General features: G+C 37.1%; 2 protein-coding genes and 1 long non-coding RNA gene across 6 annotated transcripts; 1 reads left to right on the top strand and 2 right to left on the bottom strand.

Annotated features, from left to right (window-relative positions):
• Positions 1-4,974: 4,974 nt before the first annotated feature.
• LOC111597621 lies at positions 4,975-6,973 on the bottom strand. 4 transcript variants are annotated; one of them, XR_002751333.2, is made up of 3 exons: positions 6,920-6,973; positions 5,916-6,137; positions 4,975-5,153 (listed from the first exon to the last, which is right to left on the bottom strand). It is a non-coding gene; the product is annotated as an uncharacterized LOC111597621 (long non-coding RNA). The 4 variants fall into 4 exon arrangements; XR_002751336.2 differs by lacking the exon at positions 6,920-6,973 and adding an exon at positions 6,662-6,778; XR_002751334.2 differs by lacking the exon at positions 6,920-6,973 and adding an exon at positions 6,662-6,778 and having other exon boundaries at positions 5,916-6,248.
• Positions 6,974-13,692: 6,719 nt separating this feature from the next.
• LOC111597619 lies at positions 13,693-14,375 on the bottom strand. Its single transcript, XM_023312418.2, has 2 exons — positions 14,280-14,375; positions 13,693-14,214 (listed from the first exon to the last, which is right to left on the bottom strand). The coding sequence occupies exon 2, from the start codon at positions 14,209-14,211 to the stop codon at positions 13,765-13,767; it is 447 nt and encodes a 148-aa protein (XP_023168186.1). The 5' UTR covers positions 14,212-14,214; positions 14,280-14,375; the 3' UTR covers positions 13,693-13,764.
• A 1,196-nt stretch (positions 14,376-15,571) lies between these two features.
• LOC111597618 lies at positions 15,572-16,489 on the top strand. Its single transcript, XM_023312417.2, has one exon. It carries the CDS (start codon positions 15,877-15,879, stop codon positions 16,450-16,452), a length of 576 nt encoding a protein of 191 aa, XP_023168185.1. The 5' UTR covers positions 15,572-15,876; the 3' UTR covers positions 16,453-16,489.
• The last annotated feature ends 8,758 nt before the right edge of the window (positions 16,490-25,247 follow it).

A 25,247-nucleotide genomic window follows, 5' to 3' on the forward strand; every position in this document is an offset into this window, starting at 1 on the left:
ATTCTTGGCAGAAATTCGAATGCTTATCGCAACACAAGCTTATCTCCCGCATCAATTTAAAGTCGTTGCCCCAATAACGAGCACACAGCTCGGGGCTAAAATAAAGAAACAAACAAAATGCAGTTAATAAATAAACAAATAAATTTAAACTACATAAACGAAGTCCCCCACCAGCGTGTACCAAAATATTTGACCTAGCTTCCATCGAAAATAAAAAGCAAGCACATTTAACCAGGCAACCAGGGTGAGGTTGCTTGTAAGGCTTGGGGCTATGTTTATTTTTGCAAAATATGTTGGGCACATATTTACTCAAATATGTATGTAAACTTATCAATACACACACATGAGGTAGATGGATGGCTTCGCTGTTGTTTGTTGCATGGTTTTCTTTTCCTTGTTCACTCTTTTGCAGACACTGCCAGCCAGCCAACCACCCAACTACCCACCCACCCAACCAGCCATCCATGAACCCATTCTCTGTGCTGCTCTCGCTTACTGTTCAACATCGCTTTTGCGTTTTGGCCTCGCTTTAAATTGCTTTGGCACTTAAGTGGTTTGTGCCAGGCCTCCGCCCCTGAGAGGTTACCACGTGTCGTCGTTTTGCCGTTAAACTGAAATTACAAAATGTTTGTTTAATTAGAAGTTGTGCGTGCCTCCAACCCGACACATCGAATGATTACACTAGTCAACAACATTTCTGAATTCCTGCATTTTTGACTTCTAACATGGAAGAGATTCGATAAGTTAATTCTGTAAAAAGCGAAAACTTTCTGCTACAAACATTTCAATATCTTTTTATTACAGCAAAAATGTAAACATATAAGAGTTGAAGGGAGAGTTTTCGATTAGAAGAACCCCAACCTCTTAAGGAGCGATATCCACTAGAATAAGCTATAGTAAATACTTAACCAATATAAAAGATGGCATACACCAGCTAACAAGCTTAATAATCATTCTGTGCACTTAAGAACCTTTTTATCAAATCCCAGCAACATTGGAAATATTTTCAAATAACTAAAGCTTGCTAACCAATTTTATTAATTTTAATTTTATTAACGTAATTTATTAAAAATATAGCATTTAATATAAAATCTTTAATATAGAAAAAAGTTAATTTAAATCTAATTTGAATGTGACTAACTTCAAGTAAAGATAACTTTTACTCTGTTCGCAATATTTCAGGTTTTTTAAATTCAAATTAACGAACTTTGTTAGCTAGTGTATTTTATGAAAATATGACCAGCCAACTGGACTATGCCACATCTCAATCAGAAAGCAGAACGTACACCTCCACCTCTACACTCTCCCGCCCCCACCCACTCCCACAAACACAGACACACACACTCACAGAGTCGCACTTGTGGACATGCTGTACGTGTGTCTCTGCCGAGTGGTTCGGTTGGCCCAACCATGCGTCCTATTAAATACGGTCAACTTATCTAAGAAGTGCCCTCTACTGCGGTTTTATTCTGGCTTTTCCGTGCGTATTCCAGTTGTGCTCGATGTTGCTCTTGTATAATTCAATTCGTGAATTAATTTTATCCGTTTAGCCGGCCAGCTTCAAGTGTTTTGTGGCTTTTTAAGTGCAGACAATCCGGCTGAAAATGAATTTAACCTTAATACATTGATTACACATGTTAACAGAATAAGCTATGAGACCTTAATATTAAGTTTTTGCCATTTGACAAAGTTTCACCTTTCAAAGAAATAACTAATAATTGCATTTATTAAACTACTTTCAGGTGAGTAATCCCTCAGGTATTACCTTATACCATTTGAAGAGCTGTGGATAGGTAAGCAACATATCTGAGTCTCAATCTGCACCGTTATTATTCATTCCGTGATTGTGTAACGGATCGAAAGGATTTGTGATTTACCTGGAAAAGTGAACTCGGTTTCTTCCCAGACAATGCCCACAATGGCTCTTAGTTTTAGACGTGTTTTGGTGTGCTTGGGAGTTATGTTCCGATTGAAACCGTCCAAAACTGAGGCCAATTGTGAGGTTAAATCAACCAGAAGTGAAAACAATAAAAATAACCTAAATAATTTTGATAAGCAAAAACTTTAAAATGTGAACACTTCAAATTATGTTGTAATCAAATCAAAAATAAAAAAAAAACTAAATAAATTATGTGTTTATTATATATGCTAAAAAGTTACATACGGAATTCATACGAGCTGCATGCGGAAAATCTAGCAATTAGCAGCAAGCCAACAGCATATGAAAACTTGTTTTTAGGAATTATGTTTTATTGGCTTATGTGAGCGAGAAACGAGAAGTGATTTATTAACAATATTTCAACTTAGAACCGTTAACTTTGTTTACGAACGTTTAATTTGAGCGTGCCAACAATGCAAAGAAAAACAAAAGGAACAGAAAATCATGTGTCAGCAAAAAAAAGTGCCTCGAGTGTTACAGAAAGTGATAAATTTGTGCTGCACAATGAAAGTGTCTAAAAAACACGTATAAACAAATAATAAAAGACAATGTCGAATGCACAAACCATTTAACAATTTGATTTATGCTTTTTACAAGCTATTTACTCCACTTTAAATGCATTTCATAAATTATTTTATATTTTTTCTTTTGTTGTCTGTACTCTTTTAATGCTCTGCAAATAGAAACCCAGCAACCGTCATCTGCATCATAGTGAAAAATATTTATATAACTCTGATCAGGGCAAAGATTTCTTAGAACTATTTTTTAGATAATAAAAATGAATCATCAACCTAATCGATAAACAGAGAACATAATACTGATCGCTCAGTAAAAGAGTGCTAAATATTCTCTTAGGGGCTGAAAGATCTATAGACTTAATTAGAGTCGCGAATCGTAGGCAAAAATTATTTTTAATGTTTTTATTTTCGCTTTCAATAATTCAAATTTTCTGTTTCTTTAGTAAATCAACATATATTAATATACTTTCTCATTAAAATCCAATAAACAACTTCTATAAGATCAGAAAATGTAATTATAGTAAATTTAATTATTATTGATTGAAGGCAATCTTCATGAATATTTGTTTCTATCTTTAAGAACTTTTATATTCGTTCACGAAGAGAGAATATTAGGTGCGTGCAATGTCCGCCTCTCCGAATGTCCGCTAGCCTTTATAGGGACTAGAGACTTAGGGACGTCCACTGGAGCTGTGTCGAAGGGGTAAATACTACGATTTTGGAACTTAAGTATTAATATTTAAGGAGGAGTATGAGCTCCTGTTGACGGACCCCGACAGATAATTGAATAGCATATGTAAAGTGTATACAGAAGTAAGTAAACATTGCAATTCATTCACATTCCATTCGCGTTCCTTATGGATAGATCATATAACTTAAAGATAACTCTGAAAATAGGTTAACATTGAAGCTGTCTTACTCTGTGAGAAATATTGGTCTCTACTGGCTTGATACATGTAGAAATTTGTTTGTGATCAAGTTATATATCTCAAGTATTTTTTTTTATTAATTATATCTTCATTATGTTAATATATATAATCTCTGAAGACTTTATGTTTAATTGTGTTAATAATGGATAATGTATAACCTTAGATAACTTACAATACGAATATAGTTTGCGTGCGGCCAGCGAGAGCTGGCATTAAACACAAACGGACACGAAGAAAGTGCCATAAGTGACATATACAAAAGGAGAGATTGAAATTTTGGCACAGGGGAAAAAATTTAATGCATTTTTCTTGCAAAATTTATTGCCCAAATAAATTATCGTAATAATATCAAATAAAAAGCAGCGCATTCGAACGCAGCGCACTGTGCGAAGGATGAATGGGGAAGGGCAGGAGAGCGAGAAGATACAGTCGCACAAGGAGTGAGGGAGATGGAATGCGTGCATAAACACGCACCGATGCCAACGCTCCGGTTATTAACATATGCACGAACAAAGTGCGAAAGAGAGAGAGAGAAAGAACATAGAGAGAGAAGAGCACAGCCAGCTAAAGGGGACGAGTGTGCGACGTAGAGGCAAGGCTGATGGCTTGGATTGCGTTGGGGGGCAGCGTTCTGGAACAAAAATCCTTTGCATGCACAATTTAAGCAGGATTTATGACTGGCAATATTGCCCTGCTGGAGTAACTAGAAGAAGAAGAATATTCTTGTGCGTGTGGGTGTGCGAGTGTGTGTGGGCGTGGCATTATGGCTTAGATCGTCGATTGTGCGTGCAAGAAATTAAATTGACATTTACGAACATATTTCCCGTGCATAAAGCCATTACGAGACTATTATCATCACATGCTCATGTACTGCAAACATCCATATGTAAACTCCAAGCAACCTGATTATATGAAAAATTGATTATCGACCCAGGCTAAAGACTTAATACTTTCATAACCCAATTTTCGTGACCTTTACTATAGTCTTTTATGTTTCGCATATAACAATGGCAAATCTAGTTAAGCAAACAAGCACTGAAATTATCCTTATTGATAGATGATTTATGGAGAATATATAAAAGAAATATATGAAGTACTTAAAATTCCATTTGACTTATTTAATCTATATTCTGCTAAATTTCTTGCAATCTCCTTTTTCTCCGTCTTTTCTATTCTGCTCTATCAGAGACTCCAAAAACGATTTGTAGAGAACTGGGAATGTGACAAAGACTTTTTCCTTTCCAATTATTACGTTGAAGATCGCTAAAACTAGAATGCCTCAAGTAGTGGAGTTTCTGCTGAACAAATATTTAATAGGGGCCTTTCTACATCTTTATTAGCAGTCAAAGCCATCTAATACTATATACAATTGTAAACGTTTAAAAAAGCAGCAACAACAAGAGAGACAACAAAAGAGGCACTAACATCGTCAACGTTGACTCTTTTATAAGTTATTCAATAGAGGAGGCAGACAGCTGAATTTGCCAGGCAACTAGCCGACAGTCAATCTCAGGCCGAGCCCCATTATTACCATAAACATAATGGCGAGCCCTCTCGTCCCACTGGCTGTTTTCTTCCCTTAGCCCGGCTGTCTGCCTGTCTGCCTGTCTGGCTGTCTGCTTGTCGCTGAGCTATTGGAAAGTTAAGTCGCGTAATCGATTGATTTGCCGGGCATTTCTTTTCAAGGTGCGTCCAGGGGTATAAAGTTATAGCCTCTGTACCTACCTCTACCTCGCCCCACGCCCCTCGCGTCTTTCCGCCTTTGTGCTGAAATTGAGATTTATTGCAAAATTTGAATTATAATGCAATTTATAATGTATAATGGCAGAGAAGAGACGAAATAACAGCAGCCGTCTCTGAGATGATGAAGCTGTGCGTTACAGCGGATGACGACGACAACAAGGCATACTTTTTGTTGCAAATGTTGCCGATTCAATTCAGCTATTGCCAGTCGCAGCGAGCTCACAAAAGCCGTCGAAAGTCGTTTAACATAAGAGCTATTTTATTAACAATAACTTTGAATTCATTTCGTCATTTGCTTGATTAGTGGAAATGGAAATTCAAGACTGTTTTATAAGAGTCAAATGCTATCATAACCAACTAATGAATAGTTCTAGTGCGCTTACACTCTTTCCTGTAGCTAATTGCAGTAAGTTCTTGGCTGAACGAAATCAAGTGCAAAAAGTTGAAGCTAATATTTATGTTGATGTTGATGTTGATGTTGTTGTTGCTTCTGTTTCCAATTTCAGCTTGTTGGCAACATATTCGATATGTAATTTTGATTGAAATATGCCTGTTTACAAAATAGGAGAAACACAAGCAGGAGCAAGACAGAGACAGAACACTTGAGTCAAGTGCTTGTGCCTTTAAAATGAATAACTTTTTAGTTTTAGTCCACTCAGAGAAAATACAGACAAAGCTGAAGGCAACCAGTTCGTAGCCAATTTGAGACAAATTTTGTAGAATACATTTTACAGCCATAAATTAACGCAATATATAGTTCAATGCAATGTGTTCTCCATGGCTCACCTCATTTAAGCCTACTACAAATTTCTCTCAGTGCAGCAGTGTACAATGAAGGGTGTGCGTATTTCAGACAGGCCGTCACTCCAACTGAAGGCAGCAGCCAGGCGGCCAAACTTGCAGCCTAGAGCCAAGAGCCAAGAGCCAAGAGCCTGCGTATTTGCTAAGCCCTGTCGTCCCGCCATGGCATGGCCCCAACCTTTCCCTGTTTGTGTGCGTGTCTTTTTGCTTGTAAAGCAATATTTCAATCAAAACAAGAAATAAATTACGGGCTTCACAAGCAGATAGCAGCAGGCACAAGCAGAGCAGCAGCGAACTAATGCAAAACTAAAGTGAGAGCTGTAGAGACAGACCATAGTAGTCGGGAGGTTTTAGGGCAACCCGTAGGCCTGCTACATGGAGAAGAGTGGAGGAGGGGTCACATACCAGGCGAGTGCAGTCAAAAACAGTGCAGGCAAAAAAGTTGCGAAAACTCTTTTACTCTCGAGCATAAGAAAGCACGCTAAAGGGTTCAACTATAAGTACATAACTATTTCGAAAACACGCATACAGCACACACCCACTCCCACTCCAGAGTTGAAAGTTGAAAATAAAATATTACGCAGGTGAAGCAAAGTTGCAACTTGCAACAGCCCGAGAAATGCCTAAAAACAAAAGCGTGTCTGACAGCAGGCGGCAGTTGCAGGCAGCCCAAATTGTGAGTCGGGAAGACTTAGAAATGTAAGCAAGTTGCTAAAACTAAACCAACTGACCAATACTCTGTTCACACCACATCAATTGCGAGTGCTGCTCTGCTTGGAAAATTTTTGGTTTCGAGTTGGTATAAAAAATTAACAAACATCCGAATTGTATAAAATTTTTAGACTTTGACGTACGAGGTGAAATTTAGAAATCGAATTTCGATAACATTTTGTATCGATAATAATAAGTTGTCGATTATTTGAAACACAATTGAAATGCGTGCGATATTTACGGACCTACAAATTCAAGTTTTTAGCTTTGTGGCTTACCAGATCGGCGAGTTCGTACAGACAGACGGACAGGGCTAAATCGACTCGGCTTGTTTTAATCAAGAATATACTTTATGAGGAGTGCCACGCCGCCTTCTGCCTGTTACATTTATTTTAAGAAAATTTCCATTTTTAATGCTATTGTAAACTATTGTAAAATTAGTATTAACCAAGTCATATAAATTAGTTCAAAAAGTTGCATAAATGGCTCGCGAAGCAAATTATCTGTGGAATATCTACGGATTGTGCATCAGCTAAAGTTTTGTAAGACAAAGGAGATGATCTAGATATTATTGCTATAATAATTATTAATACATAAAAGTTCAATTAAACATTAAATTGGCTTGAAGTTGAAGCGATGGTTGAGCAATCCATCAAAAAGATGATGAATTGTGGGAATGAATTAGTTTGATAAATAGCGAACATAATGGGAGAATAGTTGTACATATCATATCACCACCGCGTAGCGATAAGAAATAAGAAGAGGACAGTAGAGTTAATAGTGTTGTAAATAATGGAACCTGTCACATTTAATTGACAGCAATAATGACGAGCCGAGATACTCAAGAATAGCTTTTTGAGTTTCGAGTTAAGATCTGTAACTTTTTTGATAACTTAGCCATACTAGTATAATAATACAAGGTTAAAAACTACCTGTACTGGAGTGGATTGCAGCAGACCATCTATTTCGATTCTTAATTTTGAATCTCTTAAGCTAAAGTCTCTGTTAAATATTGAGTGGCAACAACTTCAGCTAAGCACTCCAGAATTCTTTTTTCTTGGGTTTAAACGAAGGCACAATTAATGTGATATTTGTGCAATGCTAAATTGATTTGCTTATTGTAGAAAATAGGCCGTAGCCCCAAAAGTATGTTGACGGCGCGGCACAATGAAGTTAGCTCCAGTCGGCAACTGGCAATAGAACCAACTGAACTGAACTTTGTAACAATAACGTGAGCTGCAGTAGCAAACTCCCTTTAGGGGTCATCGGCAAATGAAATTGATTTAACATAAAGCAATTTAGTGCCGAAGTTCTATAAGCACTTAAAGTTAATCGGTTTGGGGCAGCGACGTTGACAATAGATGTCTGATTTATTATTAATATGCACTCTTGATGCAATGAATAATAATTCGATACATCGGCTAGCTAAGTCCCAGTGCTCTTATCCTTATCCTCAGTCAGGTTATTGAAATGCAATCGTGGCTTATTTCAAAGACATCAAAATTGAATAAAATGCTAAAAAGGCACAAAAGGCAACTGAAAAATATGGCAGCAAAGGTTAAGGCCGCCGTCTGGTCTGGGCCCAGGATCTCGATGATGTTGCCGAGTTGGACCCAAGGCACAAGTTTTGTGCAGTTTCCTTGGCCATGCCATTGATTGGCCTGTCAGCTCCACAGTCGCAGTCGCCCTCCTCATCATCGGCTGTTGCTGTTGTGGCTTGCAGTTAACGTAAAAAATTGACTTGATAAAAAGTTTAGTTTTTGCGACTACATTCACCGGCCACAGAACGCTGTACGCACGAACACGGCTTGGCAGCTGGGCTTCGGGTTGTCATATCTCAGACGTTTTTTGTGTCTGCTCTCAGCCGCACGATTTATGAATTATAATAAAATTATTGGCTTTTGCTAACGGTTGCTCCCAACAAAAGCCATCGAGAAGCCCAAGCAAAGTCAATTGAAGATTGAGTTGAGCTCAGTCTCACACAAACTTAACTTTATGTATATGGCTCTTCCATTTATTAGTTGGTGCTAAGCATGTTTTATATATTTGATAAGCTCACCTGTCGGATAAGGCATACTAAGATCTATGTTATATATCACTTCTAACTGTTTTATACACAAATATAGAATACTAAGTAATTGTTTCCTGTTCTAATAAGCATTCTACGCACTTCAAACATTCAATACCGAACTAATCAAGACGTGTTAGGCAGTCGAAACTAGAAATCAATTAGAGAATATGGACAAACGTCTCAGACAAATAGAAAAAAATAAGTAATTTGTTAAGGACATAAACGTATCACGAAGAGAGCAGCACGCTGGGGAAAGGAACTAGCAGTTGGGGTAGCTAGCATACATGAACTCGTGACAAAGGAGCGTGTCCTGGCGAGCGAAGCAAATCTCAGAGCTCACGTAGACAAACAGGCAAAATAATTCAGAGCAAATGATGGTGGGGCATCGAATATTTCCATTAGTTAAATAAATAATCAACAGCGAAATAAATGATTGAGTAGCTTCGTGCATTGCAGGCGAACTGTCTCTTAGAGAGAAGACTTAAGTTTCCCTATGTCACGAGCAGGCGCACCCACACCCAAGTGGTTGCCACACAGCACACCTGACATAGGTCAGCCGAGATCATACATCAACCAAATGCACGCCACAGACAAACACGCCTGCAATCCGGCAAAAGACTTAAAAGATGTCACTCGATGTTGACGTGGTGAATATTACATGAGTATCTCTGCCGCCCCAAGTGTGCCCAGGCAACGGCAGATATAGGCACATATTGACCCATTTTAGCGGCACCAAACTATCTCCCAGGCACACGCCACGCAAAGAGCCATGGACTATAGCAAACCGAGCCGACGGGCGGCTGTGTGGGTGGCCAGCCAGTCAGGCTACCTTGCAAAGCGAATCTGTGCTTAATAAATGCCACCGAAATCAAAAGGAAATGCCACTTACGCCGAATGGCATTAGGGACTCTGTAGCTGACAGCAAAAGCAACAACTACAATGAGGCCTCTAACACCACCAACAACGTCAGGCTGTGTAGCAATCACTGTTATCGTAAGCTAATTGGTTGATTTGTACTTTAGTCATTGAAGACGTTTAGAAAGCGAATATTGAACAAACAGGATGAGACGTATGATAATGTTAATGCTTTAAAAGTTCGAATAATCCAAAGACTATAAACAAATAACATTCATACTATTCATCGTAGCCATATTCCACAGTCAGCTATATTTATGTTTCAATATATTTATAATTTTTGAGTTAAGGATCTTCCAGGCTCTCCATCTATATAATTTTCATAGATTCTACTGAATTTGCTGGGACGAACATATATTTTATTGCGAAATGAGCAAGCCAGCTAAATTTATATATATATATATATTAATATTATAAATGGCATGAAGAGGTTATTTAATATTGCCTTTCAGTACTATAACGGATCAGTTTAAAAGAATTGTTTCAGCTATCAATCAATCACTAAATTATGTCCATCGAAACTATCGATGGTTATTGTAAGTAAGACATATTGAGGTAACAGTAAGTTTTGTTAAGGTACAGATAATCGGCTACTTCTACAACGGGCTAGCCGCTCACTGTATCTGTCTGAGAGTCCTAATCTGCTTGGACTACTGCAATTTAATGCACGCTGCAACACGAACGAATTTTAAAGCTAAATAAATAATTTGTGAATTAATTTTCTACACACTTTGTGAAGCAGAGAGGAAGCTGTGGCAATCCTCTGCTGCAGTCGCCAAGGCAATGTAAGCTTAAGTAGCACTTATATATTTATTATATATATATATAATTATATCATAACTACCTACCTTAACTCCCTGCAACATATGATACCAACACTCAGAGACCACCTCAAAGGTCACTTCTGCAACTATTCGAGGGACAACACCCAGTTGTCATGGTTAGTTGTCGGTTACATTTATATAAATTGCTGTTTAAATTAATTAAATTACAACTTGTCAGTCTTTAATAAAAAAAGATATTTTTTGCAAGTATTTTAACAATTAATTTTTTTGATTTGATATTTAAAAAAAGTTAATACTTTTTATGAAAATGTGTGTAAAAGGAGGCAGAAGGGTCTGCCTTATATAGGGATAAAGTGTATATATTCTTGATATCTGAGTGTCTGTTCGTTCGTTTGAACGCAGCGATCTCGTAAGCCCAAAAGCTAGAGACTTGAAATGTAGTTCGTGTAAACCATATTAATCTTGTTTTCGATAACTCATCCAATTTCCTTATTAACGATAAAAATCGAGAATCGACTTTATATTTACTGTGTAGGTTCCTGCAATAAAAATTGAAAATTTTCACTCAAATTTTGAAAATTCTATTTCATGTGCTTGTATGTGTGAATATGTATGAATATGTATGTGCATGTGTTGCTTGCAATGTATGTAGAAAATAATCGTAGAATGATTGGACTATCACCACATCGCCGGGTTCAGGGTATCTATTAGTCGTGCTTACTTGCTTACTTGAGAGCGTTCAATCAGTGACGCATTGCAGAGAAGAATGGAGTTCAATTACTGGAAATGTTTAATGTTTTTTGTTGACAAATATAATATGCAATCTGATTGGAAACTTTTTATTTTTAAGTCAACATTTTAGATAAGTTTACAGTTATGCATACGCAATCAAAAATGTACCTGAAATGCAAGGATTTGAACTCTTCACATATGTCTCAGAATACGTATCACGCTTAAATTCACCAAGACAAAAACGTATTATATTAATCCTATGAAGACATATAATTTTATTTTAAGTGTAATCCAAAGAAAAGCCGGAAATCAATTGCAAGATAGACTTCACTTTTCGGGAGGCACTTTGTGATATACAAATATTGTATTTATATTCTTATAGTCCTTGAATTTAAGTCTTAAAAGTGTTTCACAAACTTGTTTGTCACAGCCAAAAGCACAATTTCAATAGATCCAATGCTGGTCCCAATGGACACAATGGACAGATTATTATTGTTCATTAGAGCTGAAGTATTTTCGCAAGCGCCTGAAGCAATTCGTAATGCGCAATTCGCAATTCGCAATTCGCATTCCACGCAACTTTTGTGTTTTAATGCTTAAAGCAAATAATTGCAGATAAATGGCTGTTCATTGGAGAACACAATGACATGCATTGACACTGGCATCTTCATCATCTTTATCACCCAGGCCCATCGGAATATTAAAATGCAAATTATAAAATGTAAAATTGCAATCCACCCGAGTGCAGCGAAAATCATATTAATAAAAGTAATGTGTGTCGCTGCTGCAGTAAGCAGCTCGAAACCCGATTAAAAATTGAAATTCACTTTGTCGCCTGTTAAGTAGAAATGTCAATTCGACAGCTTCTCCTGGGACAAAGGACAAAGGGTGGAAGAATCGCGTCGCTGCACTTAATGAGACCAACTCATGACTTCAGCTGCGTTTTTGTTTCATCTATCGATTCGTTTTTGTTTCCAAACCAGAACAGGCTACGCTGATTCAGGTCGAAGTTATACATCGAATTTTGTCATAGCTGCAATGCGGCCAGAAAATAATTGTTACAAAAAGGAGACATTGGAATTTATCCTATGCCCATTTTTGTTGATACAGGAACCCTTTTTCGACTTGCTGTAATTACTTAATAAATAGCCAATAATTTAATGAAACTAATTCAAACTAAGTTCTTAAATAAAGATACATATTTGATAGAAGTAAATAAATAGTTCAAGGCATCATAAAAAGTAATAATAATGAAAATAATAATATAATAAAAGAATAATAAAAAATAATACAAAATAGTTTCAGGCCAGACGCATAGAGTGCATGAGTTTGTCCACCTGTCTGAATAACCGTGGCTTGAGAATTAATATAATAAATGTTTCTAATACTAATCCAAACAAAAATTACAAATTCATTTTATATACATGCCTTTAAAATGAATGATAGAGAAATGGCTACTGATTATGGGTAAGCCCTATAGAAATTGTCTAACTCTAGGCACAATTCAGCAACAACAATCGACTGACGGACTGACTAGGTTAGGAAGCCACATTGGAAAGGCTTTGATTATAGATAGCAATGTTGGCTTTGTTGACATCGCATTGTATGAGATAGGAGAAGTCGGCACTCCTTCAGTCTGCACATGTCACCAGAAATTTATGGCCGCGAATGACAAGAAACAAAGCAAATTATTTTCTAATTTCTTCTAATCACGCGCTCGTCTGCTCAGCGTTGAAAATCGATGGAGTCAGCCGTGCGGGCGGACGGGTCTTTGATCGGTCGGTTGGTCGGTCGGTGTGGCGTCCTGGCTTCAACGCAATCAAAATACATTCGACATTGATTAGTTTTCCAAGAATTTTTAATACACATTTCACGTTAACCAGGGGACGTGGGCTCAGGGCCCGTCGTGCAGCCTAGTCCTCTAAAATGTGTTCCGAGTTCCGAGCGACAGCAATCAGGCAGTCCATTAGACGGGCGTGTTTATTTTTACGCTTCATTTAAGCATTTCATGCAATTCCTTAATATCAATTTCCCCTAATTTTAGTCCTCGCTTACATTTTGAGACACGCAATAAATTTCGTGGCTCCTTCGACGCTGTTCGCTTTTGTCCTTAGAAATTTTACTCACACGCTCACAAATAACCCTGTACAACATTGAACTGGCCTCAAGCGGGAAACTAAATTAATCTGGAAACATTTTTATCGTCGATTCCGAACTAATAAAAAGCTTTTTACCCCACATTCGGAAGCTCGTTAAAAAGTCAGGCTTTATTTAAAGAGTGGCCAATAAGTAATTGTTGCCAACAGCAAGACTTGCTCGTTGCCAACTCGAAAGCACTGTGAATAGTTCCCTATGTAATCAATGGATTTTTCATATTCTTTGGCTACTGACTTTAGTCAGATATACATATAAATATATTTCTATATATAGTACATATATGCATATATAAGATATACATAAAGATATATTCATATATCCATACATAATACTTAAATTGTGCATTTAGTTGGAACACTCCATATTTGGTATTTGGATTGCGTTCACATGTCGAACAATTTGATATAGCATGCTATGTTCGACATTTCAAATATGCTATAGGAAATGGTTCGACGCGCAATCGTTATCCCAATGCCAAATTTTCGAGATACCAACTTACTGCAAACAGTAGAGTGATGGACAGTAGCCACCATTTCTTGGTCGTCGCTTTGAACCCACTTTCGATATCGGCATAATGTAAAATGGACTTATCTATAATGCGAAATTTGGAAGTTCTTGTGTCCATACAGTTGTCTATGAGATCCTCAACATAACGTAATGGATATATATAACAAAACATCATAGACACCGCAAATTTAATATTGTGATCCAAATCGCACTTGAAAAGATTGTAGTCTAGGCAGGTGACGTTATCGCAACTCATAAGCGGGGAATCGTATATTGTCACAAAGACGAACGACTTCAGAGGATCGGGCAAAAATACGGCATACGGAGTATTCTCATGCACCAACGTGTCCCGGTACTGGTGGTGCAATTGCTTCGTCAGCTTTCCCCTGCATAGCCTGTACATTGGCTTGTCGAAATACATGGAACAGTTGTTAAATGAAGATCGTACGGCAAACACGAAATGCAAACTACCTAATACTAGCACGAGTCTTAATTTTAATGCGTAGTCCAACATTATACGTAAAAATTTTTTATATTGACTGAAAGTTCTCAGGGAACTTTCAAATACTTTTTATAGAAACACTTTCATTACGACTTATTATAAGTATACATATCCAATGTGGCCACAACAGAGAACCACTCAAAAACATGATGATATATAAGGATAGCTTAAACCATCAAAACATAATCGAATCATTGTTTTCGTTTTGCCTGGAACAGGCCGAAGTAAGGTAGATAGGCATCCGTCCGCCTGGGCAACAACAAAATCTGCAGAGTCCTTGCAATAAGTTTTCTTGTGCTCTATAGTACAATCCCACTGCTAGATTTACTTTAGAAGAATGTATGGCCGCCGCAAGACACTGCTCTGCCTACACCGAGAAAACTATTTCGTCTTGCACAGAATTCTTTAAAATTAAATAACGATTCCTTCCAACTAGCCAGCGTCTTTTTTGACATTAGATATTGGTATGTTTATACCGTGGTGATTCTTCGGTTTCCATGCATTTTTTTCTGTCTCCCAATATCTTTCCTTGATCGAAGCTCTTAGTTGTTGTCCCTAGTCAGCTCTTAGTCACTGCACATTCATTTACTTTTTCGATCCCATTTTGTCATAATATATATAATGACATTGATATTGTTGTTTTTGCATAGCATTTCCTTCCACAAAATCAAACACATCGATACAATGGTCCAACCAATTGATTATTAGGGATATATGTGAATCGCGCTCATCCTGATCCATCTATAAGAAGCTTGTCCAACTTAAATATTAACTCTGTAAATATAATATAATTACATAAATACCAAATATCGAATTGCTTTCTTGCTTACTCCATATCATTATATACAACAAATATATTTATTATATTCCTATTAACATCACTATTTCACTTTACTATCCATTGTCTCAAGAATAGCAGAATCAGTCATGAAGGGGAGCACTTACGAATCCTCCACTGCATCATTTCTATTGCTATTAATTCGTATGGCAGTTGCTGCTCTCAGGCCATAACAGCTGTTTAGGGCATGTCGATTTCTGGCCAGATACTAGCAGTGAAATCTGAAGAGCATGGCAGCTGGACGTGACTAGCATTTATCTCAAACCATTTTATCTAGAAACTATAGACACACATGAATGCCTGAATATCGGGTTTACAAACTGTATATGTTATACCAAACCAAAGCTGCCTAGCAACATCGGCAACTTTGCGTTTAGTGTAAAATTAAGTATAACTGAGTACGTTTCGCAGCCATCAAAATATTATTTGTTAAAACCATATCAATGAATAAAGTGTCATCCAAGAAATTGATTTTACTTGTTGATGGTATTCGTAGAATTCAAGTTTGGGACCTCAGAGCATGGAGAAATTTTGAAGGTTGTTAGCAGTCAACCAATCAATACTGTTGTATAAGCTAAATTACACATATTTTTGGATCTTTAACAATCTTTATATGTACAAATTGTGACAGTTCGACCAAACCACTTTTTAACATTGATTTTCGTGTCTCATTCTTGAACAAATTGTCAAAAATGACTTTCAAACTATTTGCTGCAATATTATAGGCCATGCCAGTAAGCCCCCAATGCGCAGGAGCTTACATTATAAACTTGATTGCTTTTTGGTTGCTTCTACTCCTCCACCCCGCTACTGTTACCACAATAGGCTTAAAGAACTGCTCCTTCATCGACGGCCACATACTGGAGTTTGTGTGCCACGGAAAGTATGAACGCCAAATTCGGCTACAATATAAGGACCGCAATCCCGCTATTAACGCGCCTTACTCCATCTGGCAGCGTGCCGACTATTTTGGCTCCACGATGCTGCTTATTGTGTTCTACGAGGGACCCTTGACTAGATGCTACAATCTTGTGCTCAGTGAAGGTCTATTCTACTGTAATGGTCATAACTATCCGATGGAGTTGGACGATTCCATTATCGTGAATTGCATTCCATTTAAATTTACGTACGCGGATGAACTGCACAAACAGTGCAAAACATCGAAGAAAATACATGCGTCAACTATATCGTCAGTCATCATCTATATGGAATCGAATATAATAGAGTTTTCAGGTGCAGCAAAGATTCTGTGTTCTTTGAATATTCTTGTTATAGTTATTTTACCTTTACGATTTGTAATCTAAACATGAAAAAATTTATTTGGTAAACAACAATAAAAAGAAGTTTATAATATATAAAACGACTGCAAAAAGAGTATTATCTGAAAAGCATATTAAGGTTATGAGGTGAATTAAGCTAGAGGAACCGATAAATAACTGCTCCAAGTTCGAATCTGGGACTATAATCGTCTTTGGCTTTCTACTGATCTACCTTCATTAATTAAAGCATCTTTGTATTTTTATTTTCCAATTTGAGTGTGACATGGCCCGAAATCTGTGCTTATATCAATGTCTAAATTAAACATCTGTGCTTGCAGGACAAGGTCCATAGCGAACTAGTGAGTTCCAGATACGCAAATGTGAAAATGTAAAAGCACACGCTAAATTATTACATAAATAAGTAAAAATATTGCAGTCGGATTACACGGGAAAACATTTTAATAATATGTGCTAAGTCTCCAGTGGACATTACATTAACTTTTCAATTTTGCTTAAGCGGCATATACATATGATATAGCTTTTGGTAAGCTCGATTTTTGAAGCCCCCAGATGGCGTGGATATATGATTATTAGTCATAAAATAGGAGTCTACAGTAACGTAAGGGTTAAGTGTTGTTGATGAGGCTTCAAAACGGCTTGGGATCTTCTATAGCGGAGGTAAGCAGTAACACAATAATCAAGCTTTTCTGTATTTGGCTCTTCAATTGTAAAAGGTATAGACTTTTCCAATCTGTTACGTGAACGAGTATAATATATTAAAATATAATAATACAATTAAAATATTCATGCAAATCCTTAAATAAATTCAATTTCAAATTTTATTTTATAACAAACTACAATTTTCAGCATGACAGTTACAAAACGGAAAATATTGATAATATTCTTATCAAAGGTCCCATTTATATTGAGCTGTTTCAAGAGCTTGCAATTTGTAGTATAAATATAATACTTTGACAGACTTGTAGCTAAGTTGTTCCCAAAGACGTGCGAACATCTTGAACATCTTAATTTGGCTTTAGCTCTTCTGCCTTTCTTTGATATTTATCAATTGCTGGACTCCGTCCATTCCTTTAGGCAATTGCGCACAGAATATGACATGTCTTCGGACTTAACTCAGCGTTAGTTAAATGGTTTCTCTTTGCTAAGTTCTTTACAATTGAATAAACTTGATTGCATCTATTTAAGTAGTTTTCGAATGGTTCGCTGAAAAATTGGCAGATATTGACGTGACCCCAAAAGTTTCATTATACAATTAACGGATGCGGTTTGAAAATTGAATCTACGAGTTTTTTCCGTTGGGCGGAATTCATTGCCGCATTTATTTTTGACTATATAGAGCAACACAAAGATAGAACAAAATGGCATTTTATTTAATTTTTTAGTACTGTCTGAAAATTCGAAATATAAATTAATATGACATTTGAAGCAAGATTTTAACAGAGTCTGAAGGACTAGGAAAAAGAAGCTGTTGTCTGGACTAGAAGTAACAACAGAGTTGACTTAAACCAGACACTAGAGCTCAAATCTGAAGACATGAACTGGCTATGTCCAATTTTAGTAAATTAAAGTTGAAATTAAGCTTTAATTACTTCATCTAGTTTCGATTTCGCGTACTAAGTGTTGAAAAGGTATCAGCTTTTTTAACAAAACATTTTTGAGTAGCAGCATTTGGGAACTTTGAGTGCTTGCGTAGTCAAAGATTGTCATGTAGCTTGAACAAATTTAATTATAATTATACAAATTGTAAGAGTAACAAATTTTAACAACATAACATATTGCTCAACTTAATTATTTACATAACAACAATTAAGAAGACTCTAGTCGGGAGTACCCAATTTTAATATATCCTAAACCTAGGATGATCTGCTTGTATCTAAGCATACGCACAATAGCCCCATAGGTGCACACACTGTAGAACTGCTAAGGGATACTTTATGGATTCGCATCTGAGCTAACTCGACCAAAAGAAACCTCACACGATGCATCTACCGCGCTGCCATCACACCAATTTTATCTAACGTAAAGTAATAAATGTAAAATTAAACTAGTAGTTGTCTATTCAAGTTGATTCGACTTATAGATCCATGTGTATTAACCCACCACGTTTAACATTAATACAATTTCAGCTTTTGATCTACTTCTTGGCTTCAACTGGAAGAATTTCGGAAAATTTAGGGCATGGCAAATAATACAAAATTGTATAAATATACAAACAGATATAATTTAACAGCTGAGGTGCTTAATTTAATTAGTTTAAGCTGAAAAAGTTGTCGATTATTTGAGGCAAACTGGATCTATGTGTAAAATTTACAAGTCCCATTTCGACGTGTTCATACTCACGGACGGACTGACAGAAGGCAGGCAGCCCAATCTTTAGCATATATATACAATTCATGTGGTTATGGAATCTGCCAAGCCTCCTGCTGTTTGTTCCGAGTATAACCTGAATTCCAAAGTTTGAAAGGGTTCCGCGTACAAAAGACCCTCATCGACCAGATAACTGTCAATTATATGATCATCAAGAATCATCATTTGTATGTACTTCAATTATTGCATTCTTATCTAAGCATTCACACTCAACTGGAGACGCACAAAAAGTCATGATTCTCTATCAACGAGCAGGCCGTGGAAGCTGTGGCGAGCTAAACAAGCTCTCGGGCTGATCAAATACAACACTCTAAGGATATCGTGAATTCACCCACAAGCAGCGCAAGAGATTATCATCATTAGTTCGGTGTGTTTTGTGCCAAATACTAAATGTGGACAATAGATTTAGCTCTCACGCGCTTGGCCTGATTTTTACGCATGGCTGGTAATGCATACTACGCCATGGCAGAAGGACGGCAACGCAAAGTGCGCACTGCTGCATGGAATTTCTGAGTTTTGTTTGAAATGAGCATTTCGCTTTCCAAACAACATTTCTAAAAAACACAAAATGCACACAAGTGTGTGGCAAATGTGCCAACAAGGACACACGAAATGATAAAAGCATTAAAGCCGATTTTACATGCAAGCACTGAGCGCTCTGAATAAATCTGTGTTGAGAGGACATAACATTTAAGGAATCGGGTTCGTAGTTTGGCTTTTAAGCTCCAGTTTTGAAGAATGTGACTTCTCTGTTCCTAAATAGAGAAACTACCTATTCCAGTCTTTAGTCTAAGCAGCTGTCAGGTCTTCGTATGCTTAGTTTTCAATAAGAACTGTCTACTTGAAGGAAATTGCAAAGGCAAGTGCATAGCAATATTTACATGATTTGATCTGACTTGATTTGATTTACTTTGATTCAACAAAATATCATGAAAGCATGGAAAATTGCGCTGCTTGCATGGCAAAGGCCACTTTAGTTTTTTTATTTCCTTTTGAGCAATTAAACTGTTCATGCTCTGTTTGTCTCTTTTTTCAACAGCTGCTGGTGCTGAATGCTTTACGGCGACTAATCCTTTGGCTTTTTGCCTGCAACATAAAAATTATGTATACGCGAACAACTTCAAATGGGACAACGCGGCGTATGCGTTATTCTCGTTATTCCTATTGGAATTGTTGCTGTTGCTGTTCCTTTTGTTGGCTCGAGCATATTTCACTGCACACCAGTTGCCATTTTAACACCAGACAGCCATGGCGCACATAACTACACATCCCACCAGATGCTGGTGTGTTGGACGGACCGTGTCCCGTGTCGACTTGCGAGTCCTTGGGTATCTATTAAATACGCAATTAAAAATGTTGCTAGAGTCACCACAGCCAGCTCTTGTTATTTTTTCACTTGCCACCCGCTTTGTTGCATACACTCAGCATGGCCCTTAGAGCAGGGTCAGGGGAGAAATATTGTCTAGAACAATAAAGACCACCGAAGATAACACACCATGCATATATATTGAGCTACAGTATCCCTATAAGGCTATCATTAAAGTTTATATTTATTGGATGCAATTGTCGACTACTGAAACGATTATCCCAAGATAACAAGCTCTTACCACGCTATAGACAGCATACTCGTCGAATGCGCATAGATCGAGAAAGCCTATACAACATCTAGCACAAGAAAGTTTTTCCAGCTAGCTAAGACTATGAACGAATTAAAAATAATAATAATAATAATAATTTAATTGTTCAAGGAGATAATACTATAAATGCAAAGTCAATTTTATATATTTAAATGAAAATAACTAAACATACTAAAAGTATATGGCATACATATATACAGATTACATTACTCATTATACAGATTATAAGCAATATATGTATTATACAGAATAAAGAATAATATGCAATTGTTTCAAAATCAGTAACTGGACAGTTAAGCAAATTAGCTAGCTTTATCAATGGCTATGAGAGTGAAATATTCAAAATTAAATCTATTGATGTTATTTTTAGTGCATCCAAGAACTTGGTTTCTATGTGTTGCATTTTTAGCAAGCTCGATACACCTGTGCAGCTCTTCGACTGCCTCGGCAGTCTCATGCAAGTAACAAATTGTTCAAAATTGCAAATAAAATAAACCTGCCACGCGAATGCCAAGTCAGCCGGAGGAAGCTGCCGGGTCTGTTGCTTCAGAATGTTGCACTTGATTTACGTTCTCAATTGCTCGGAGCTGTTAAAATGCGTGCGGAGCCGCTAACTCCTCGGTTCGTGACTCCTCTATTCAGATGCAGCCGCCGCATGGTGCGCTGTATTGATCAAGTGGTTGCCCCACTCTGTTGACTAGGGCTTTGACCTTTCATTTGGCGTTAGCACTTGGAAGTGCTAACTGCAGAGGAATGGAAATGCCCTGCCAACTCTTGCCATTAAAAATATCTGATAATTGTGATATTGACATGTGTTGACTTTCTTTAAAATACGTGATCTATTATTATTATATAATAATTATTATTATTTGATATTTGCAGTTCGCGTGAAATTAAGCAAAAAGCGTGCCACAGATAGAGTGAGTCAGACTGGGGGATAGAGAGAGAGAGAGAATGCATAATTGTAATCTGATTTTGAGTAATGCACCAAACGTCTTAGCTGATGTAGTCCGATCCTTAATTTGAAATATATGGAATTTATATATACTGATATATATATATAAAACTTAGATAAGTGTCATAAATAAAAGAAGTTTTTTTGCCATGGGGTATGGGATTTCTTTAATTGCTTAACAAATGTAATCGCCAATCAACTGGGGCTTAGTGAACACTCTTTCAGAGAGGCACAGGCTATTATATATTTAAAGCAAGTGACATTGATAGCTGTCTTGCGATAAAGTATGCATCGATTAATTTGAATATCAGAGCCAACATCTTTCTCGAGTGCTGCATTCCAGAAGTTGCGTTTGTAGCGTCGAGTCAAGTGTTTGGGAGCGAACAACGCGTAGCTTAAAGTCTTGTGGGCGTGGATTCACCTTTTCCCAGGCCAACAATGCATTCTAGTTGCTTCTGTGGCAATGGCATGTCATGCTGAATTCATGGTACGATGGTATTTCGAGTAGCATCTGGCAGCATTGTCTTGGAGCAACATGCTTCTGTTTAGACTCTGCAGCTCTATATTAATTGATATCGGAACTGACATCTACTTTAATTACATTTTCCCAGGTAAACCATGGAATTTAATTAGGTTAGGTAAGGCTGAAGAGAGTGGCCTCAATAGTCAGTCATTCAGTACCAGAGTGAATCGACTCTCCGGCTTGTCATTTCGAGCAATCATAAGCTAAACCAAATATGCTATTCGGTTTTAGGTTTGAAATTATGAACATTAAATAGACTTTGCTATTTAAAATCAGCTCAGATTTTGGGGAGTCTGGCTGTTCTCATTTGGCAATCGCGTGCTCTTGTAGTCCAACTTCTGTTCTAGTTACTCAATTGTCTTGACATATCTTATGACCTTAGACCTAAGTATGTCAATACCTTTAAATGCAGGCTAAGCACTGTGTTAATGAGCAGCACAGACGAGCTATAAAACAACAGTTTATAAACACTTTAACGAACCGAAGGTTGAAATGCACAACAAAAAATTCCAAACGGACAAAGCATAAAAAAGGAACAATTTAAGCTGCTTATGCTTAAGCTGCTGCCCAGCAACCGAGATTAAGGATCTTTTCAGCAGCCATTGCAGAACTTATTTACGGTTGATTCAACAACTCATCAATGGGATAGACCACCGTTAATACAAAAAGCTCAACTGACCCACAGCTGTAACTAACGAACTGACCTTCAGAGTTTGCCTAAATAACTGACATTAGTAAAATTCCAATAAATTTGAACTAGATACACAGTTGTTGCATCCATTAACAAACATTTACAATAATAGAATTCAACCTAAGCTGATTAAAAAAAAATGTGTAAAATTTGAATTTTTCAGTTTCATGAAAAACTGTGTTAAGACATTAGTAAGGCGGTATTCCGGGTGTGCTGATCCACCTGATCCATATTTGATAGTTGTTCCGCAAACCTTTAAAAAAGCTTCAAAATCATTTTGCATTAAAGTCAAACGCATCGATAGTTAAATAATAATTTAACATACAGCAAACTAGAATGCTTATTTTTTCGCATCAGATAGACGATCACAATTAAGGCCGAAGAACAATAAAGGTAGAAGAGCTTGATTTCAAGATCTTGAACCAATAACAAGGCTATTCTGATTTAGAAGGATTATTTAAGAAACAAATACATCAAATTGTTAACAAATCAGAATATTACCCTAAAATATAAATATTCAATAATCAGTTCGAACTCGTTAAGATAAGTGTTAAGTGTTATCTTATTATTATAATTTGAACCCATTGAAAGTCGGAAATGTGGTTTTCTTTTTATACTCTGATCCCATTGAAAATAGCAAATCGGGGTATAATGGTTTTGTGCAAATGTATGTAACAGGCAGAAGGAGGCGTGGCAGACCCCATAAAGTATATTCTCGATCAGGGCGACAAACTAGTCAACTAGTCTATGGAGCTCTGTAAACGCGTCGATTTCAGCATCTATAAGAGCTAGAGACTAGTAGGTTTTTGTAAGTTTTCTATGGGTTCGTTTAGAGTACGCGCATATTGCGTTTAATTCAAATATTCGATAATTATTCCCCTTTTATTTTTATCGATTAAAAAGCATAATCGAAATTCAGATATTATATTATATCTCGGACATCTTAAGAGCTAGAGCCTCCAAATTTTGTATTTAGTTTTATGTATTTTTTGTTGGATTTTGGATACCGGCTCCAAATTTCCAAATTTAAGTTTAGCTGAATCTAGGGCCATTATGTGTAGGCTCAACCAAGCCAATAGGATATGTAGATCATATGCTGAAAATTTCATTAAAATCCATTAAGTAAAAGAGAAGTTATTAAACAAAACGTTTGGCCAATTTACATTTTCCTATGCATGTGCACACATACATTCAAATGAGAAAATTCATTTCTATTCAAAGATTCTAAACTGCGATGGAATTGTGTTTGAATTAGCAGCTGCTACTTAACTTTAAATTTGTAACTTTTTCTGCAAGCAGTTCAGTGGCGTTGGCAGAGGCGGCGATCGTAATCAATTAGACCCTGGGTTCGAGCCTGGCGGCGATGGGACATTTTTTATTATTTTATTTTTAGTTTTTGAATTATGAATTGGCAGCTTTGGTATATTTTATGCGCGTTGCGTAAAAATTGTGAGTTCGAATCTTGGTATCGTAAAATCGATTTTTATTTCTTTTTTTTTTTTAATATTAAAAAATGCAGATAGGACTAGGATCAGGTTATCTACTAGTCGGGCACCCCGCCCAGTTTTTCTTACTTGTTTTTTATGCTCGATACAAACGATGGAAAATATTCAAAAATGCAGATAGGACTGGGATCAGAATATCGCCTAGTCGGGCAACCCGGTTAGAGCGACCTTACTTGTTTAAGATACGGACAGAGATAATGTGAAGTTTGCACGTTTCTAGTCATCGATGTAAAACCAATTAAAAATAAATTTCAAGCTTATGGACAGGCACCGTCCACTGCCCTGCACTGTGGGCCAATAAGTCCTATATTATCAAGCGAAAGTATTTAAGAGCGAAAACTTAAAAGTATCCAATTTTAGTAATCCACAACTAGAAAACTACTCGGAAGTACTTTTACCCCTACTGGCTGATGATCAAATCATGCCTAAAATTTGTATGCCAATTTATTTTTGAGCTCTATTCAAATAGTCAAGGTCTTAGAATGGAAAAAAAGAGCTTTTGAAGCTCGTTTATAGCCGTTCAGCTGTCATTTTACGATATGAAGCTCTCGCTATACACTCGCTGAGGTTCCACTGTGGCACTCAACTAGTTTCCGCTTTAATTGCAGCAGACACATAAATAGTAAGTTGCAATAAGAGTAAAAATGCCAAGGCTAGCAGGTGGGGCACGAGTGGAGATAGGTAGGAATACAAAAAAAGCTGCGCAGCGGCGAGTCAAGTCCTGGGCGAGGAGTTGACTATCAAAAGCTCGCCAGCGACGCTATAGCATAAAATAAAAGCAAAATGTTGTAAAACGATTGCAAAGTGAGATTGGAAATTACCGACACATAAACACAATGCACTGCACTGTGTGTGTGTGTGTGTGTGTGTGTGTGGCAAAACGAACGTGCAAAAATAACAGCAGCCAAGCGGAGGCATGAGGGATGGGTCGCAAGTAGCAGTATGAGCTGGGGTATACCTCTGGGTGGTTGCTATTTCACATTACAATGCAATTATTTAGGGCTACTTCAACTTTACGGGCAAACAGGCAAAGAGGCAAACTGGCAGGCGGGCTGCAGGAGGGCAACAACACGAGGTGTTCTGATTGCCAGCCACAGTTGCAAAGAAGGTCCTCCTAAAAGTCAGTGGTAAAGGGTTAACG

Source organism: Drosophila hydei, unplaced genomic scaffold (assembly GCF_003285905.1).
Source record: "Drosophila hydei strain 15085-1641.00,03,60 unplaced genomic scaffold, DhydRS2 tig00000001-arrow-pilon, whole genome shotgun sequence".
In the NCBI taxonomy this organism is placed as follows: domain Eukaryota; kingdom Metazoa; phylum Arthropoda; class Insecta; order Diptera; family Drosophilidae; genus Drosophila; species Drosophila hydei.